This window comes from Lathamus discolor, chromosome Z (assembly GCF_037157495.1).
Source record: "Lathamus discolor isolate bLatDis1 chromosome Z, bLatDis1.hap1, whole genome shotgun sequence".
NCBI classification, from domain to species: Eukaryota; Metazoa; Chordata; class Aves; order Psittaciformes; family Psittacidae; genus Lathamus; species Lathamus discolor.
The window spans coordinates 59,304,259-59,324,384 of NC_088909.1; the positions used below are offsets into that span (position 1 = coordinate 59,304,259).

The following is a 20,126-nucleotide window of genomic DNA, read 5'->3' on the forward strand; positions in this document are numbered from 1 at the left end:
TTCAGGTTTTTATGATTCTTAGACAAAATCTGTAGTTTTTGAAAGTGAACTACTGGTACTACATAAACAAATACAGGGGAGGAGGACTAGATTCACTTTAGGAGATGAAGGAAGCTTGCTTGTTAAGATTTTAGGATACAGATGATGTACTGGCCAGGCTGTTTGCCTCATGTATGCAAAAATGTTCCTGCTAAAAATATCCTATAAACCAATGGCCCTAACACTGTGTCATAGATGATTTTACTGGCTCAGCATGGAAAATTTTTATCAAAACATCTCAGTATTGTACTTGAGAAAATGTGACAAGCAAAAAGTCTTTGCATATCTCATTTCTATGTGGTGTATCTGCTCTCCGTTTAGTATGCAGTTTGTAATCTGTTACTGCACCACAAGCAGACGAAGTGTTAGGCAGGTGCCTCGCTCTGCCAGGCTTGGTGCTTGCAAGTTGCTGCTTCCAGAGAGAGGAAATGAGCAGTCCAACCTGACACATTTCTTTTCCAAATAGTCTTTCTTTTTTAAATATCTGTGCAGGTATTACAGGCCAGCATGAGAAAGTCTGTGGTAAATTAGATTAGAGTCATCTATAAGACAGATGAGCAACACTGCGTCGCTCCCTCCAGCCAAAAACTAACCAAACCTGCTCTGTACTCTTCTGAAAAAGAAACAAAAAGCAAGCTGGGGTCAGCCTTCTACCTGGTTTTCATCCATACTCCTGCCTCCAGCTGGGCATCATCTCAGCTTGCTAGATAGTGGACAGGAGTATGCATGGTGTATAGAATATGATCCAGACACATTAAGTACCACGGTTTCTAGCTCACCTTCTTGTGCAAGCATAAGTATCTGAACTAATCATTAATCCCAGTGTAAGAAAGACAATCAGGTCTGAAATACTGAGTACCTCATATGCCCTGGCTTTTTTCTTCACAAGACATTTTAGAGAGCAGCCCTTAGTGGGCAGCATAAATAAGGACATGAAAGTAATGCTGCAAAGTGAAACTAAGCAAATGTTTCTGTCTTTGATGGAGTTTGAAACAGACTCCCACAGGCAGTGGACATTTTCTACTCCTTCATTTTCTACAAGTGTTCAACTTTTGATGCAGTTAAGCCCCCAGAGCATGGGTTTCCAAACTGTTGCTGTCCCTAGAGACAGGAAGCTGAAGTACCACATTACTACCAGCCTGCACACCTTTTCTCCGCTGTAGATGGTTCCCATCCAACACAAGCTGTGGTCATTGTAAACAGTCTGTATCGCACTGCATTCTCTCTTTTCCCTCTTGCACCATACAAATATTTCTGCATGTCATAGTTTAAGACCAGCCGGTAACTCAGAACCACTCAGCCACTCACTCTCCCCCTTCTCCCCTCCCCCAGCTCCCAAAGGGATGGGGAGGAGAATGGAAAGAATGCAACTCCCACAGGCGGAGATAGGAACAGCCCAGTAACTAAGGTAGAACACAAACCACTACTGCTGCCACCAATGATAATAATGATAAGAGAAATAATGAGGGAAGAGAATATGAAGCTAAAAGAGGAAAACAAAACAATAAACACGAGTGATGCACAATGGCATTGCTCACCACCCACTGACTGGTACCCAGCCCTACATGAGCAGTGATCTAGCCCTTCCGGGTAACTGCCCCCAGTTTATATACTGGGCATGACGTGCTGTGGTATGGAATACCCCTTTGGCTAGTTTGGGTCACGTGTCCTGTCTCTGCTTCCTCTCAGCTTCCCGTGCCCCTCCTCAACTGGCTGAGAATAAGAGACTGAAAAGCCCTTGATCAGGGCAAGCACTGTCCAGCAACAACTGAAAACATCAGTGAGTTACCAGCATTGTTCTCAGACTAAAGCTGAAAACCCAGCACTGCACCAGCTACTAAGAAGGAGAAAAATAACTGTTACAGATGAACCCAGGACACCGTGGAATACCTACACCAGGATGCTGTGTGCAGTGCTGATGACTTTAATCTAGGAAACCTGATTGCTTTTGAATTTATTTTCAGTTATGTTGTAACTCACAAACAAGAACGCAAGTTTTGGGACCACTTTTCTAAAGAATGTGTGTGATATTTTCTCATGAGGGTGGGAAGCCAAGATTCCTTTAACAAGCCCCAGAAGAGTAAAAACCACCACATTTTCATTCTCTATTCTTGAATACGTAGCTGACTGAACTCATAAAACCAAGTCACCAAGGTGAAGTCTCAGATTTACTTTTTGACACTGCAGCTCCTGAGCAGAAGAAAGTCATAAGGTCACAAGCACTTGTTTTAGAGCACTACAGTCCTGGAAACAAGAGGAGGAAAAATGTTTTACAGCCCAAAATTCTTCTAAGGTGCTTAAGAATGGCCTCTGCAGTCTTTGGTAGTGAGAGCACTCAGGGCTCCAGTTGCTGTTGGTTTGTTCATTTGATTCAGCAGGGAAAACTGTTTTACAGAGAGCTCCATCATCAAGGAAAATTTAAGTTGTAACTTAGGTTTCAATAGTACACAGTACAAAATAAGTATACATGTAACAATCCTATGTCTGGGGTGGAAGAGAAGGTGAGAAGCATTTCTACCTGACAGGGGCACCATTAGCAATCAGTGCCACAAAGTCTTATGCTACGAAACAGGACACAAAATCCTGAATTTCCTTCCTCCTCCCTTGGATTACTGACCCTCCAGTGGGATCACTAGCACTGTATATGAAACTAGGAAGACATCACACTCTTTCCTTTCTCCTTTACTTAAGTGTAGGCCCACACTATCAAAACAGTCTGGATTTTGGGGAGCTCACGAAAGGGTAGAGGAACCTTCTGTTTTGGTATATCTGCTGTGGCGTGTTCTAGAGAGAGAGGATTTTTTTTTAAACTCTTAGGTCCTTGAATGTCTGTCACTGGAACTCCAAAAAAGCGAAGTATGACACATATCTGTTCACTTGTGAAAGCCCAGGGGAGAAAGCCTGAAGCACTCGGTTGTTCTCAGGTCTTTCCCAGTGTCTGTCCAACAGTGACAATGCTGTCACGTTCTCTGAAATGTCTGCTATTGTCTGAAGAGTGGAAGGAAACAGTTTATTTTATCTCCTGTACCTGTTACAAGATTGACAATGACAAGTGTAAAATGGACATGTCCCACCGAAATTCAGAAAAGAAAACCTCTAAGCAATTTCAGAATAAGTACGTGGACTCAATTCTGTCATTGCTCTGTAGTGTGAGTTCACATCTGTCAGCAATAAATGTTGGCTCCCTCCTGTTTTGTAGTGCCTTTCCTACCCAGCATAGGCAGCAATATCCACTACTACTCTCTCTTCTCCAGTACTTGGTTCAGTGACAAGAATAGTACTACTCCTGATTTCCGTCAATTCAACTGAGTACAGAACAGAAAGAAATGACTGTTTCAGATTGCTCCAGGAACTATTCCTGTATACCCTGCTGCTATGCATCAGACAAAAAAGAAGACCAGCATTAACTTTTCTCATTTTGTTGATAGAAAGCTTTTTGGGCTTTTAAAATAAGCTATCAGATTTCTAAAATTCCTTCAATACCCACTTAAAACTGTAATTAGATGAATAGATGAGAAGAAAATTTACAAAAAAATAAAACTTTTATATATCATATACATTATAAAAAATATACAAAATACTGTGTCCAGAGAGTCGATTTTGAGCAGTCTTCCTCATGCTCCTATATGAGGAAGCTATTAGATGTGAGTTAAGGGCATCTATATATAGTTCACAGTAGAGTACATATCACACTTTATAACAACACTGGAAGTGTCAGGGTGGATTGGACAGTTGATCTATCTCACCTGCCATCCAATTCCTGGCAGCCAGCAATACTTAATACTTTAGAAGAAGGTCAATACCCTATCTCCTGCAGCCCTGCTGAATTTGATTATGTGAAGTGTCCTTCTGGACTGCTCAAAACCAGGATAGGAAGATGGCGGATTTGGGTCTAGTAAAGAGCTGGAAAGCTCTGCCTGATGGCTCTCAAGGGTGAATGTGCACAGACTTATGGCTGTAAAGCATGCTTCCCTGGAAAGCACCACTACATGGAAGAAAAGAGTCACCTTCCTCGTTGGTACCCCTGCAGAAATCAGTGTGCTCCCAGGATGATCAGAGAGATAACCTCTCTTCTAGAGGAAGGGAAACAATTTCTGGTTCTCTGTCCCAGCTGAGGGGAGACACAAAAAAAGGTGTCCTTATCTTCCCTGTCTTCTTCCCGAGGGCAGTGGGTCACAGGAGAAAGAGCTCAAGGAGCTCTAACATGCACCAGCTGGCACAGGGATGAAAGGAAATGCACCCCAGCTGGGCATGGCTGGACCTGAGGATGTTTCAGCTATCCTAGAGCTAGGAGCTGTGCAGGCAGAGGCAGGATAGTGTTTGAAGCCATGCATTGCCTGGGGAGGGCAGGGCAGGGCAGGCAATTGCAGGTAGGAAACAATGGAACAGTTTCCTCCTCCTTTGCCCTGCCCAAATGTGAGCTTTGACCTTCCTGAAGGAAGGTGCTTAGCCCTCCGTATTCCCAGTCTGCAAAGAATACAGCCCTCAGAGTTATATGACAAATAACAACTGCATCTTTAGTGCAGGAATTCTATCCAGTGACTCCCAATCCCTTATTGTAGGTTTAGATAGACGCATATATTTTTCTGAGCTAAGAAGTGAGAAATGTACCTGAGGATCTTGCCAGCAATAATTTAAACATCTTGTGTATACTTACAGGAGGAAGTGTTTGTTCCTTCTGTTGAAGCTTGTATCCTAAGCGTGGGTTCTGCAACACACACAAGTAACAACAGAGTTGTAAGAATACAGCCACAGCTACACAGTTATATTGGAGGAGCCAGAACATCTTCCTCCAGTAGAGCTTTCTTTTTTTTTCAGTAATCAGAAACCCACCAAAGCAGAGAAAAATACGAGATAGCTTGAGAAAGGAAAGAACTTCAAAGTCGGTACAGCATGTCCTAGGCACACTGTGAATAACCAATTACAGCAAAAATGCTCCATGGTCCTGGGAGGGAAGGCCAGGAGAAAACTGGCGAAGAGAGAGCAGAGTTTTCAGCTGTTTGAGAAGGCGTCAGAGGAGAGTGGAAAACAGTGGGTCTTGAAGCTCCACATGCTGACCCAAGAAACACTATCTTCTTCTCACATAATTCCAAATGGACAGCCAGGACTCCAGGTCTATCACAGCTAAGGATAAGGACCTTTGTGGCTTGAAAGAGAGGAGGGTCCATGAGTGTCACCACCTCTACAAAGAGCTGGAAGGGAGAGCAGGACACATTCCAGACCAAAACGGGACATAGCACCAGCGCCAAAGTGGTTCCAAAGACAGGAAAAAGAAGCATTCTCAAGATGGCTAATAATCTTGTAGAACAGCTAAAGGAAGCAGACCTCAACACAAATCACATAAAGGAAGCACTCAGAAAAGCTGAATGGAAGAAGCAAGCTAGCCTGGAGCTAGAGCTGAACCTACTGAGCTGTAGGAACCCAAAGCACACAGCAAATCAGGGCCATACATTTGGGTGGCTGCATGGGCTTTCACTGTCTTAGAAGTCCAGCAAAAGTGTCATGCATGAATAAAGAATTCAAGCGTGTGCTTGAGCAGTGTTATCAGCTGGAAGGAAGAGTTTGCAGGGAGAGCACTTTGCCTAAGGTGGTAATGTGATATGCCACTGTGGAGAGGAATGAAGACAATCAGAGTGGCTAGCAAACAGCCCAGGGATCCTAGGTAGCAGGTCAGACATACTGCACGCTCTGTGGTGAAATATTTAACAACATGCTGCATCAGGCAGAAAAGATTAATCTGTTGTCCAATGGACTCAGTTTTTAGGCAGAGTTAAAGCACACTTAAAAGCTAAGGCTGCTCTGCCCTCCTATCACCAAATACTAAATGTAGCAATACTTTAAGAGACCTAGCTCCTGGATTTTTAAACACCACCATCTCACAATAGCCTATCTCAAATTAAAGAAGTAACACACCAATAACTTATTTGCATCTGCAAGGACTGGAAAAAAATCAGCAGTTCCCAAAATTTCAGATACTATTGGTCAGTACCAGACTTTTGTAGTGGCAGAGAAAACTTGGTATGGTCTGGATCCAGGGCTGGGTGAGAACAGTGGGAAAAATGGCAGCTGGCTGGGTTTGGGCTTGAGCAGGTCTCTGCTCCCACCACATAGCAAAGACCTACTCAGAGCTCCATGAGATAGTCAGCCACTGAATATATTGCTTTCTGCTCTCCTTCAGGACAGCAGCACGATGAGCCACTTGGCATAAAATTTGCTGGTGCAGCAATTACTCAGGAATGCAGCCAGCTTTTTGAACATCCCAGCCTCCTCCTCTTCAGTGGCACAATAGCAGTAAAGAGGAGAACAGTACTGTAACAGCAGGCACTGGAAAGGACATAAGCAGGGAAAGAGACCACTCAAGAACAAGAAATTTAGTTCATGGGAAAGAAGGGAGTGAAGAGCAGGGACTGCATTTTTGCTGCATAAGGGAGAGAGCAAGGCGAGCCCAGCGGAGTCGGTGACCAGCATGTCACCTCCTTTGAACAAAAATGGTTCCAGTGGTTACAGGACACTTGCTATTAGCTATGTGGTCTCATACATATCCAGCAAAGCACCAGTGACAGGCCCCACTGCGAACATGAAAGAATATGGGCACATCCAATGGCTCTTCTGTCAGGCAGCAGTGCCAAGATTTCAGAAGTAGGTCGCCACACACGCAGATGCATCAAAGGAAAGGCTGCAGGCATACTAAATGCAAAATCTGGCAATCACACTGTTTTCCTTGATCTAGCCTACAAACACTGTCATCTCACACTAAAACCTGTCACTGCCAGGCATAGCTTTCCCAAAAAAGATAGCAGGACCCCAGCCTCTTCGCCAAGCAAGATATGTGCATCTTGTGAATCCTTGGGATGGTTGGCTTACACACGCCTAACCACAACTCCTTCATCCAAACTCGGTGGTAGAGATAACTGCTTGTGTTGTGGCCATATAGAACATAACTCTAATGTTTAAAACAATGAAAGTGACTTCTCACTGGGGTCAGTTCCAGGAGTAACTGGAGGCGTGCAATCCGTAACTACAGGCGGGATGCTGAAAGCAAAATTCCACCAGCCTGAAAGGAAACCATCTGGAGAAGGCTCCTAAAATGCCAAGGCAGCTTCAAAAGTGGTGAAACTACTGACAGTGAGTTACCTGTCTACATTCACAGACATCCCCCTCCCGAGCTGTCAGGAACTGTATGTAGAGCCCTGAGAAACAGAGCAGTCTAGGCAGCAGACTTTCTGGAGGAAACATCAATATGTCTGTACACTCTGCAAATTCATATGCAGCTGTGAGGATTTACAAGAACACGAGTAACAAGTGCTTTTTCAAAACACAGTTTCTATCAAATACTTTTTCACTTCGGCTGCTGCAGGCTGATAACTGCAGGCCAAGTTAGTATCCTCAATGCAAGCCCAGGATAGTGAAAAATATGCTCAACCCTTCTTCATTCATTTTTCGGTCCTTGAAGTAGCTTCAGTATTCAAGGTGATATGCAGGTGCTGGTGAATTGTTCTTGCTAAGAGGGAGCAGTTTCAGAGCTGCAGAGGTAGTTTCAAGAAGAAATAAATAGAAAGGGATAGAAAGACTCTGTTAATTCAACTTACGTGAAGAGGTTTTTGTCCCTGCTGTTGATACTGGTATCTTGCTGGTGCTCTCTGGAAAACACAAGAGGCAACAGAAGTTATAACGTGGAGTCAGGCGATCCTCTAACTGCATTCAGCTCCAAGAATGGATAAGATAAAGAGAAAAAAAGGTGCTCAAAGAAGCAAGCTTAAATTCTGCTTCAGTAGACAGAGACTGCAATTGGACACCAACTTGCAAAAGTTTCCCTCCTTCTATGTGAAATGGGGGTGTCTACTAGTAGAACTGAAGAAGAAAGCCTGTTTCTTCTGAAAGAAGCCAGTTGTTCAATCTCTCGTTCTCCTCTGGGAATAACTGATCAGTGGCAACAGGAGAAATCTTGCAGATGGCTCTGCTTCTGGAAGGTGTCAGTGTGAGTATTCACTCCTTATGTTTCTAGGCAGTTAAATTTTGCAAAGACATGTTCCTGTTCATATCACTTGAATTGCTAGTAAGTACATCCAATAATGTCACTTGCCACTTTCAGGGAAATCTTCTAAGTCACACATGCAAACCCTACCCCTCATGGGTTGACTGCTGGGGGCTCTGTGATAGAAATAGAGCAGTCGCTTTGCTGAAGAGAAAAGTCGCCCTTCCATGCTGGTCTTGAAGAGATACATTAATGCTAGTGACATAGTGTCATAGGCTTGCATCTACTTGTTGAACTGGCTGATGGCTATGGGGAACGATGCTGCTGTGCTTAGATCCATGCTAGTTCCTTGCAGAATGGAGATGGGAGAAAGCAGAAAGCAGAAGGTAGGAAGCCTTTGTTTAGGCTTCACAGGCTTAAGCAGAGACTTCATTCCAATGACAAGAACCATCTGTCCATGTGCTGCTGACTCCACAAGCCGCAACTGTGTGCAATTGCCCAGACGTGAACAAAGCCCTCTTCAGGTGTATGCATCAGTCTTGGTCTTCTTCAAGCTATCAAAGCAATTTCAGCCTCATAGTGGTGCATTGCACAGGTTTCAACTTTGCAGCTGGAGGAGAGCCACAAATGCCAGAGCAGAAGTCTTGCCTTGAATCCTCAAGGCACACCACGAATCCTCCGGTATGCCAAACAAAAAGAATCTAGAAAAAGCCTCACACAGCATTTAGTAGAAGACAATTTAGGAATATTTTTACTGTGCTCTGTGATTCTGGATCAGTTGGCCCTCTGTTCAATGTCTTCAGAGTCCACAAAAGCTTGACAAAACTCATCCCAGCTGTCTTCCCTTCAACATCCCTCTCACTAAACTTCAGTGTTGAGCTTGTATTTAAATTTCTTACTTGCTAGCTCTTTTGTATTTTTCCCATTTTGGTACAGTTTTCTTTGGCAAACACTTCGTTTTCCTGGGCAATATGTTCCAGTTTCATCTCACTAAAGTGGGAGAACATTTTATGCAGCATTTCCTTGATAGCCAGTGATGTGTGGCATGGAAATGAGTATTATAAGTAAAAATTTTGAGGTTGAAACCTTTGCACTGGATCTTGGAACACAGTGGCCTGTAGCCAGGCAGCTTTCAGGGCCACTTTTTCAGTATGGAGGTAGTTTGCTGTTGTGCATCTGGGTTGTCAGAGCAATTAACCTCTCTTAGTCACAACAGGAGACAGAACAGGTCTGACAGCTACATAGCTCAGCATCTGGCACAACTGGAGCAAATTTTTCTTTCACTGTTAAAGAAACATGTTCCGTTTAGTGCCTATGCTGAGCTTGATGGAGCATTTCTTACCGCTGCCTCCCCAGCCCAGCTGCGTAAGTATGAATGCTGGTGGGAAGCTTCCTTACCAGTGGAAAATACAGTCAGAGTCTATCACACCTGAAATGTACAGAGAAACACATTTGGAAAACGTTGCAAAGTCACACATTACCAAGGCCTGCTAGCAACATTCACATTAGCAACATTACGAGTGGATGTTAATATTTGGAAGGTGCAAAGTTTGTGTGTACTGCTTACTGAGGACAGTACACCACAAGGGTAAGAGAGGTGTTTTACTCTGCCCAAGAAGGCCAGTGTGGCTCCACGTGACAAGCCAACTGAACACAAGAAGCAGAAAGAGGTTGCTTACAGAAGAAGCCTCAATATTTGCCTGAAGTGGAAGAGCTGGAAGTGTTTTCCAGTCATGACACTTGGAGTTGGTGCTGTAAGGTACAGAGACAGCAGCCTGCAGCCCTGTCTTCATCGCATGTTTAAATCCCTTGGAGAAGCAGCTACCTCAGATGCTCCATCCACTTCTGCCTCCTGGCACTTCTAGGAGCACTTAGTTTTGGTGAAGTGATGTTTGCTGAAACTTGCTACGTTTGTTCTGGGGCTTTCTTATGTAAAAATATTGAAGGATGGACAAGAGATCCTTATTTGAGGATGCTTTAAGGGACAGGTCGCTGCAGCCTCTCAAACCCATTTCCTTAGTACACTGGCCAGCTCTATTTACTGCTGTCTCCTCTGCCAAGATGGAGAAGAACACCTCCAACCCCTACAGGACTCAGCAATCCACCCCCTTGCTGGACTTGGTATCTTGGTCCATCCTTCCAGGGAGCTTTTTTTGTCTACTGAGAGGAGACAACTCAGTGCCTGGGCAACAAGCTCTTCTCTAATACCTCCGAGGGAAACAGGAGACCTTCCTCCTCAGGAGAGACTTTTTCTCCAGGGATAACAGAACAGCCCCACAGCTGCTGTTGTGAAAAGCCCTCCACAGGCCTTTTTTTCCCTTAGTAAGTTTCTCAAAGGTCTAACACAGAAAAGCTGCTCGAGCAAACTGAAGGGATTTGATTAATCTCCTGAGTTATGGTTCAGGCTTCGAAGGTGACTCTGAGGACCCTGAAAGGGACAACAAACTGAGGTCAAGGGTTCAAACACCACAGACATCACAGGTAGTTAGAGCCGCAAAAGATCTTTCTGTCATGCTGAGGTTTACTTTTTGGCAGTTATATAGTACTTAAGCCTTGGTTGTGCCATTCAAGTGACACATTTTGAATTATACAACAAATAACAGAAGCTAGCATGCACCTTGGGAGTATCTGAGACCTCTGTTACTGCCTACAGGTGGCAGAGTAGGGAGTAGGTAGTAGGTGCGTAAAAGGTGAATAAGGTCATATTCTGAGGCTTCAGAGGCATGCAGGCATATGTGGTCAAGGACTTCGGGATAAACAGACTTACTTTTTGTTTCTCAAAACTACTGTGTTTTTTACCATTTTCCTGGTCCTCCAATGAATTAATTTCCTGAATCAGATTAAAAGAACACCACTCTCAATTACAATATGTCATATTGCAAGGAAAAGTTCAAAGCTACTCTTAGGGGAATTGCTATGCCAAACTGAGTGATGGCCACATTTCTTTCTATGATGTGGAGGACTAAGTCAGTAACATTGGTCCAGGCATACTGGTTTGCACCAGTTGAGAATCTGACCCTTTACTCCAGACAGTTAAAAACAGGTTACGGTCCCAGGTCACACGTAACTATGCTGGGGAGAGAAGACGTACACTGATCTGCTTTAATCAAGTCTCAGATCAGTGTATGAGTAAAGGCACTCTTCTTGCATTTGAAGAATTTCATAGTTGGCCACTTGCTGTATTGGGTACTAAGTGCAAGATGTTGTTTTTATTTACTTATTTCTCTGCCATCTTCTTGAAGATAAGCTATTTTCAGAAGAGGCACAACAAACTAAATTTTAATGAATGGTATCAGACCCTCACAGACTCCAGTGCAACTTGGAGCTGTTAATACACTACAAGTCCTATGGATGCAAACCCAGAAGCTTGCAAGGCCACCGACTGCGTAGCTAATGCATTTACCAAGGCTTATCTCTGCCTACATGTGAGTTAAATGAACAGATCACCTGATCACTTCTTTTTCCCTTCAGTTCAGGCAAAGTTGTCCCAGTCCCAGTCCCAGTCCCACTGATGACTCAAACTACATCAGGTCACTTTACCCAGATGTGCGGGATGAGTGCTCACACAATAACCCAGCAGTTATCCAGTACTAGATTTCTAACCTCTGAAATATCCCTGCAGGAATCCACTCTTTTGCACCTTGTGTCATGCTGGGCACAGCAAACATCCTTAGAGAGGCAAAAGATTTAGGTCAACGGGTTTTAATGGAAAAGACTGATACCACATTCAGCTGGAGCTGTGGTGTGCTCAACACTTCAGAAAACAATGTCTCTTACCTAGTTGTCTAAATAAGTGGTTTTGTGAACAAGTTTTCAAGTATGAAATGTAAAGCTTTTTTTGTGGCATGACATATTCTCTCAGTGCTACTTATCAAGCATAATAAGGTCTTATGTTCAAAAGAAAATCCAAGAAAAAACCTACTGCAAGGATTTTTCCTGGTTAAAGTGACTAATTGGGATGAAAAAAAGGAGTTACTATTGCATTAGCAAACCTGTACACTATTTATACAACTCCAGAAGAACTTTATGCCTCTATTCTGACCTTAATTACAATCTTTCTTAGGGAGCATAGACAAATAAGCCTGAATAAAAATAAAGCAGCTCATATCCTATGGGCAAGTTATACTCATAAATTTAAAAGAGAACACAATAGCTCCCACTGCTTGCTATTAAGACTACTAAAAAAAAAACTAGTGTTTGTCTGCCTATTTTTATATTTGTTATATTTTTAATACAGACATATGGCTCTATTGACAAGCCTTTATACTTCTTTCAGTAAAAATAAGAAAATTTGAAAGTCTATATAGGTTAATACAGTTTATGTGTGTTGTGTGTGTGTATTTATGTGTAGCAAAAACCTGCACAAGAGCAAATTTGGCAGTTTTAAGTAACAGCAACGTTAATAATAACAGTAACAGCGACAAGGACAGGAGTTAAAGGGTGGCATCGATTATTACTGTTTAAAACAGAAAATTTTACTGTTTCTGGGAGTGAGACCAGAGAAAGGTCTTTGTTCACTGAAAAATTTATTAGAATTTTTTTATTAAGAAATACTTGTTTTTCTGTGCTTTGGAGCGGGGAATTGAAATCAGCATTTTTTAGACATGTGACTTCAGTGGTAAAGGTGTAGCTTTTCCTATTCTTGAGGGAAAATCCAACACATTTGCCCTGTAATTCATGTGTTTTTTCCTTATGTCCACTTAGTGTTAGAGACAAGGCGCCATGCTAGATAGACATTTGGTCTGGCCCTAGAGTTCTCTTTTGTGACATATGCCAGCAAAGAAAATTTTACTCTAAATAGTAAAAGTTTGACAAAATTCTAGGGATTTAAACCCAAGATTTTTATACTGAAAACCACTAATCTTTTAGTGGAATGAAAAATGCCCAAAAGTGCCATCATCTTATCTGCCTTATATATCTCATGGTCTTAAAGCACCCAGCATAAAGGGAAAGGAGGATCTAGTCTGCAGATACCAGAGCATACATAATAAACATGACCAGGTAAGGTCATTGAACTGAAGGTCATAATTAAAATTTCTGGTTCACATAGCAGAGCAGGTCAGGGCAATCATAAGAAAGTCAAGCCCTCTCACGTATATTTCTTTACACTACTGTCACCCAATCTGCTGAAGGTGGAAAGAAGCAACCTTTCTGCCTACCCTGATAGGTTAAGCACTCTCAGCTTACACATTTGGTTTTTACAGTGGCTCCTGGGCTCCGCTGGACCCCAAGGTCTTCTCCAAAAGCCTTTTGGCAGGAAATAATGAATAAAAGCTGAATACGCAGGGTTCTTTAGGGTCTTTTCCTCTTTTTAAAAAAAAAAACGTAACAAACCAAACAACCAACCAGGAAAAAAAAACCCAAAAAACTCCCAAAAACCCCAAATCCTCTTTTCTATGAATAGTGCAGGACCTCACAGTCATATAGGATCTGAGTAATGACTGCCCTTCGGGGCTCATTACTGAGTCTGGATACCAAATCTGTCATTAAGCTAGCAAGGGGAAGAGGTCAGAGAATGCAGGGGAAAAAAGGGTGAGGAGGTCACCCTTGCAGGGGGTCTGTCCCTGTTTGTGAAGCAGATGTTGCCCTCTGAGGCCTTTGGGATTCACTGTTACTAAGTCACCAGATGTTGCTCATGCTGTTCCTCAAATCCAGGTGGAAAATTCCACCATCAGGAGGAAAATAAGGAAAAATTTACTGGTAATTTATAAGCAACAATAAGCAGAGGGGACTCAGATGTTCATGTGGCTATCAAATATGAATGACTGATTTATTAAACCAGTGAATGTGAACGCTGCCATGCCTGATTCTAGATGATCGAATGTCACTGAGATGTTCTAGTTCAGATCTCACTGAGTTTCCAGTTCAGATCTTTACAGACAAGTGCCAGCTGCCAGTTTTAGGTTGGATCCAAGTTTGTCCTGTATTCAGGGGAAATTGCATGCACGTCTCTGTTTTAAACAACTTATGTTTCACAACAAGATTAGACAGATTCTAACATACCAGTTATAAATGCACAAAACAGGGCTTGCCTGGAAATGTTTGCATTCAAAACCAAGCTCCCATCCCCCTGCAGCAGGGGTGCCATTTAGCACATCCTAGGAGGAAGTAAAAAAATCCATGCCATGAAGAATAGAAATGAGGTCCCTCATGCACTACCCAGCCTAAACACCATTTCTTGTCTGAGAAAGGAACAGAGGATGGCCAAGAATTCTTTTTTTTTTTTAATTTTTTTTTTTTACATTTGTCTGTATCAATGACTAATCACAGTGCCTACAGCTGATTTGTGGAAACTCCAGTATCTTGGAAACAGTATAGGAGCTTTCTGTGTAAGCAGCTAATGAGCAACCAGACTTTGTATTCATGGAAACCAAGAGCACTTACAAACCTACACAGAAACACCTACCTATTTTTTCTCCTAATAACATTCTGGTAAATAACACTTGATCTTTTATATCAGTCTTCTGACATCTGATCATGATTATAATGCCATACAGCTAGTATGAAATTCTAGAACCTAATATTCTTTAGTGATGAAATAGAATAACACATACACAAAGTGAATACAGTCAAGTAATTGTGTGATCACAAAACAGCAAACAGCCAAAGACAAATCCCATTGGCCAAGGTTTTTGTTTGCTTTTCTATTTATTTAAATGCCTATCTCATATTTCAAGGCACAATGTGGAACAGAAAAGCATGTGTGGTAAATTCCCATTTCAACAGCATTTTTAAACCCATCTCAGATGTGCACAGAACTTCTGCTTTGTTTGCTGATGAAGGCATGTTTGTTTGATACTTCACAACTGGCTGCACACTGAAATTTGAATTATTGGAGCTGATTTTCTCAATGTCATACTTAAGCAACAAGACTTCAGCTTAACTGCAGCCCCCAGTGCGCTCTCAAGGAGAAGCAGTACTGCTAAAATGTTTGTGTGCACTGGAAACACTCATGAAATTCTGTCAGAGGCAATTGGAACTTCCTGTAAATGAAATGAACCCTGAAAAAACAGCTATCTATAATAATTTAAATCATTTGGCTAAGTCTGAATGCTATTTGCCTGCGCTGGTTTAGAAGTTCAGACTAGGACACGTTTTAGGTTAAATGAAAGCTTTCCCACAGGCCTACAGTGCCTCCGCTACTCATGTGTACTGTGGAACTTAGAATAATATTCCCTTCCCTTCATTCTCATCTTAGTATTTAGACTCTGTCTTAGACTTGGCGTTGGGAAGTATTGCACAGAAAATGCTGATCTCTCCTGAGATCTGTAGGAGGCATCTTATTTGCGTGGGTTAGGACACCTGAAATATTCAACAACATAGCAAACAAGTCAGGTCTGATTAATTTTCTTATAACACTTAACAGATTTCAGTGTTTCCACTTCCACTTCACTTGCAAAGCTTTCCCCTCATTCAAACCATTTTGTTCTGGTAGTAGCTTTAACACATGGGCTTTCCGAACATGACAGTAAAATAAAAAGTCAAGCCTTACCATTGGTGTCTGTGATGATAACACTGGCTTTAGTACTGTCATTCCCTAGTTTGCTGCTCACTCTGCATGCGTATTCACCAGCATCAGCCAGCGTGGCTCTGTAAATGTGGAGCTCAGAGTATTTCCTGTGAAATAAGAAAAAACATTTAAACTTCCTGTTCTGGAGTAACAGTCGCTACATCAACTAATGCACTCTTTTTTTTCCCCTCTCAACAGAGAGTATTCCATTCTTATTCATAGACTAGCACTATCCACATTTGAAAGAAGGGAGAATAAAAAAATGTCTCTCTTACAGGCTGCTGAAAAACAGGCATATTAATACATTCAAATTAAGATACTTGTTTATGCTTTTCTGTTGGGAGGAGTTTTTGTTCTTAAAAGAAATCTGAGAAACAACCTTCCTCTCTCAGCTGGATTGTTTGCTATCCTGATGCCATGGAGATGGGTGTAATATTAAAATAGATTATCTTTTCCTACAGATTCATATTGCCGGTAGCAGAGTTCTGGTGTAGTTTCCAACATCTGACTACATAATCATGAGATTAGGACGCACCACTCTCTGTAACAACCTCTGAAGCCCCAATAGTAAATCATTCTTCAGTACTAACAAAAAATTATGGGCAGGAGCACAATTTGCATGAAGCTACATTTTGTTCCAGGCTCAGGGACATAATTTAATCAGTCTCCAAGGTTTTAAGATTAGATTTTGAAATGCAGAACTCCTGCCTACCCATTAAGTTGGTAAGAACATGTTCTGGTGTCATTCAAGGGGTCCCCAACTCATGTGATGGCAATAATCCTGTTACTTAGACTGAAGAGAATGACGACCCTGGGGAAAATATACACATTATTTCTGTTCCCAGTTTCTGCTTACAAGAAGTGCTTTCATGAAGTTTTTGTCTGTAGCAAAGTCTGCTTATTTATCTTCAGAATAGTAGTACAGAATAGTCACTTAGAGAGCATGAGTATTGGCTTTCCTAAGTTGGCCTACCCCAGCATAAAGGACTGATCCCCAGGAGGCAGGGGTTCTTTGTTCCAAAAGCTCATAGTCACCAGCATGCCTAGCAATGTACGCTGAGATAAGCCGTGTCTGGGGTTTGCTTTGCTTTAGCACAGCCATGTCTTTTCACTCTCCATTCAGGAATCACAACTGGTTACGCCTTCTGGGAGCCCTAGTGCAGGGGTGGGTTCAGACCAGAAACAAGTCTATTGTAGCAGGGGGACTTCTGCAGTAACCAAAATGTTCACTGCCGCTTTCCAACCCATCCTTGTGTGTGAGTCATCCCTCCCTCCAACACAGTAAACTATCCCATCTGCTATCAATATCTGCTTATTGACAACTCAGCCATCCCTGCCTCTACACAAAGGTTCGAGTGCTGAGGAATCAGCGCTCATGGGATGAGAGCAGTGTGCTAGGTGGATCCCAGCTCTGATAGGAACCCACACCACAAAACTTTCTCTTCATGTTGAAACAGGGCTGCTTTCTTCAGGCTACTGGGCTTGCAAGAAGGAGGAGCAGCCAAGTTATGATTAGCAATTTGCTCAGGTGTACTTGAATGGTAAACAACTGAATAGTTGACTATTTGGGCTCCCTTCTCAGGCAATGTTAGGAGCCCGGTTCCCAATGCTGAATTAATTAACTGGGCTGCGTTTCAGATGGCACTAAAGAACAGAGTCTAGCTGGTAGCAACCATGAATGCATTGTTGGTGGCTGAGACAAAAATGTGGCTGAGACACTCACAGAAGCATCCAAATGTGAAAGCTACCATTTCTTTGAGTGGGAATTTTGCACCCAACTAACAGCTATAGTTATAATACAGGACAAATGGCCACCCATCTGCACACCTGCCTTCATAACTGCCTGTTGAAGGGCCTGTCCAAGAACGTCTGGCAGTAGTCTACACTACCTAACAGCTTGTGTGGACATGCAGTATTTCCTGTATCACACAGGTTACCTCCTAGCTGTGCTTGCAGATGTTCATCTAGATGGAGAGCAGGCTGCAGCCTCAGGATGCTTCGAAAGACATTGCAAACAGGCTTAGGTTTTTGAGAAACTCCCATTAACCCAATGATAAGCAAGCACAGCTGCATTTATATCACTTCTACTTTGGCCCCCACTGTGTGTCTGTTGAAGTATCTTTTCCTCTCTGCATGATATTAATTAATATTGATGCAAACCACCTTTGTGGTAGTCATGGTTTTTAGGAGAAACTCTTTGCCCACGTATTTATTTCTATTTTCTTTGTTTCACATGATACAGAAAAAGGTGAGGAATTTTGTATTCTTTCTATGTTTTTAAGATTATATTAAAATAGGTGAAGCAACCATATTTCTTACAAATCTACTTCTAACAAGCCAAATTTATTCTTATTTTTAGAAAAGCTCTATAAGGAGTTTTCTTTCTAAATGCAGGAGAAATAATATTGATATTTATAGACTTAAGAATATTACTGAGAGATATCAGGACAGGATTAAAAGTCAGAGAAGAAGATGACTTAATGACTACAAATGAAGTAGCTAGGGAGCTAGGTACTCCAACAATACACACATAAAGCCTCACATAAGGAATTTTGTATTCAAATGCTTGTCCTTTTTTCAATCTGTACCATGCTACATCAAAAAATGCCTCTCTCTGTACAATTTGCTTATGTCATACCTTCAGCTCATTGCCACTGTGACACTGCTGAGCTTGTATTCATACACGAAAGGGAAAGGAATACATCCGCAGAATGCAGCCCCAGCCTACCTTGTCTGGCTGCTTGAATTCATTTTGTTTCCAGTCTCCATCTGTCATCCAGAATTGCCCGTCTGCGGGCAAACATCCAGGCTAAGCTTGGATGAAGCGGAAGGTACAGGACACTTGCTCATGAAGTTTTCTCATGCACTATTGCATCCAAAGCCATCAGGTAGTTGAGGTGAAGTGGCAAACACCTTCCCTCTGCCCAAAAATCCCAGCCCTGATAAAGGAGTCTTGCCTGACTCTGTATAGCACACCCAAACAAAACATATTCAGGCTTCACGTGGGTGTGAAATCAGGGGAGGAAAATGAAATGTTACCAGTAAAAGTGGACAGGCATGGGAAGGTTAGCTAGTAGGTAAAAAGCCCTTGTCTGGTGCCTGATTTTTTCTGCATCTATCTCCATTGACGTAAAGGAACAGTTTAGAGCTTGAACATGTAAATCTATCAGCTGTGGCATCGTGAATCGGCAGCAATCTGAAGAGCAGCAGAAACTCACTGGCTACATGCTGTTACTCCATGACAAATTTGAGCAAAAAGTGAGTGCTTTAAATGCCTTTCATTAAAATTTAGACTCATTGAGTTTCTCTTGACTTTCCAGTGTAATCAGAAGGGGCGCAGTTTTATAGCGTGATTCATCTGCTGCACTGTCATGCCACTGCATGTTGGGGCTCTGTGCACTCGGAATCAACCACTCTGAAATCATCCTAGCAAGCTGAGAGGAATGATCCCCTGAGTTCATTTTAGATGCAAGGCAATTTTCAGAAGGCTAAGCTTCAAGGAAGCCTGCACTGCAGCAGAGTCTTTTAAACTCTTAAAAAGCTAGGAAAACACAGTCATCATCTGCCCCACTTCTGCAAATCCTTTCAATCAGCAGTATTCTCACTTACCAAATGCACCCAAAAACCATCAAGCTGCAGTATTATCTTTTTCATGCATCTAAGCCAATTTGAGGTCTTCATTTTCAATTTCTGAGCTAGACATTCATCATTCTGCCAGATCTTCTTCAATTTTTTAAAGACCCTACAGCTAAATAACCAGAACTCAGAAACCTTTCTGTTTCTCCCAACAATGAACATATTTTATTCTGCCATCACACAATGAGAAAGGTAATATCTTCCAAATATGACACCACCAAAAGTCACTTCTGGCCACTGGGTACTACTTACAAACTTTGTGACATTTTTATAAATGTGTACAATATGTTATTCTCAAGTGTTTGGATTGAAGGAACCAATAAGACTGTGGTACCCTGCATGCTAGTGGTTCTTCAGAAACATAACCTACTTTTTATGTAGCCAATTGACCTTTAAAGTAGACATTAATCCCAGACAGCTCGATAACTACTCTAGCCTTCCTTTGTTGATGTCTCACACACTTGGTAATGGCAAAGAAGTCACACGAAAATGATTGTTGTAACAATGTGGGAGCATACGAACATGACAAACATTTATCAATGTGCTGTCATGAAAAAACAGAGAAAATAAGAGGGGAAAAACTCCTTGACTGCTGATATTCCTTTCATTTGTGATGGGATCTTTTTAATGTGGCTTTGTTTACTGTAATCTGCATGCTATTTTATGCACTCATTTGCACTGCCTTTTCCTCTGTTTTCCTTTAGCTTTAGAACACAGGCCTGTCCCACATCTTAACAAAATAAAATCTATCTCCTTTTAAGCTGTTCACATCTACTCAGCGCTGGAAGCACACATAAACAGCAAAAGAAGAAATGGCAAAGCACTGATGTGTCACCAAACTAAAATCTCGAAGTAGAGAGGCAAGGAAAATCCTTCAGATGTCAGCAGTCTTTCCCCTTTTTGTACTCTACACCTTGAAACTTTCACATCTCTAGTTGGAAGAACTTTCCTGTTCCACACAGACAT

At 42.1% G+C, this 20,126-nt stretch overlaps 1 protein-coding gene across 6 annotated transcripts in view; it reads right to left on the bottom strand.

Moving 5' to 3' along the window:
- Positions 1 to 20,126, bottom strand: part of NRG1 (neuregulin 1) — a 180,440-nt gene that overhangs the window by 126,817 nt on the left and 33,497 nt on the right. For all 6 annotated transcript variants that reach the window (XM_065662914.1, XM_065662912.1, XM_065662915.1 and 3 more), the window contains exons 3-5: positions 15,507 to 15,631; positions 7,629 to 7,679; positions 4,697 to 4,747 (exon numbers count right to left, since the gene is read on the bottom strand). In XM_065662914.1, coding sequence (XP_065518986.1) covers positions 4,697 to 4,747; positions 7,629 to 7,679; positions 15,507 to 15,631 — 227 coding nt within the window. The remainder of the gene's footprint in view (positions 1 to 4,696; positions 4,748 to 7,628; positions 7,680 to 15,506; positions 15,632 to 20,126) is intronic.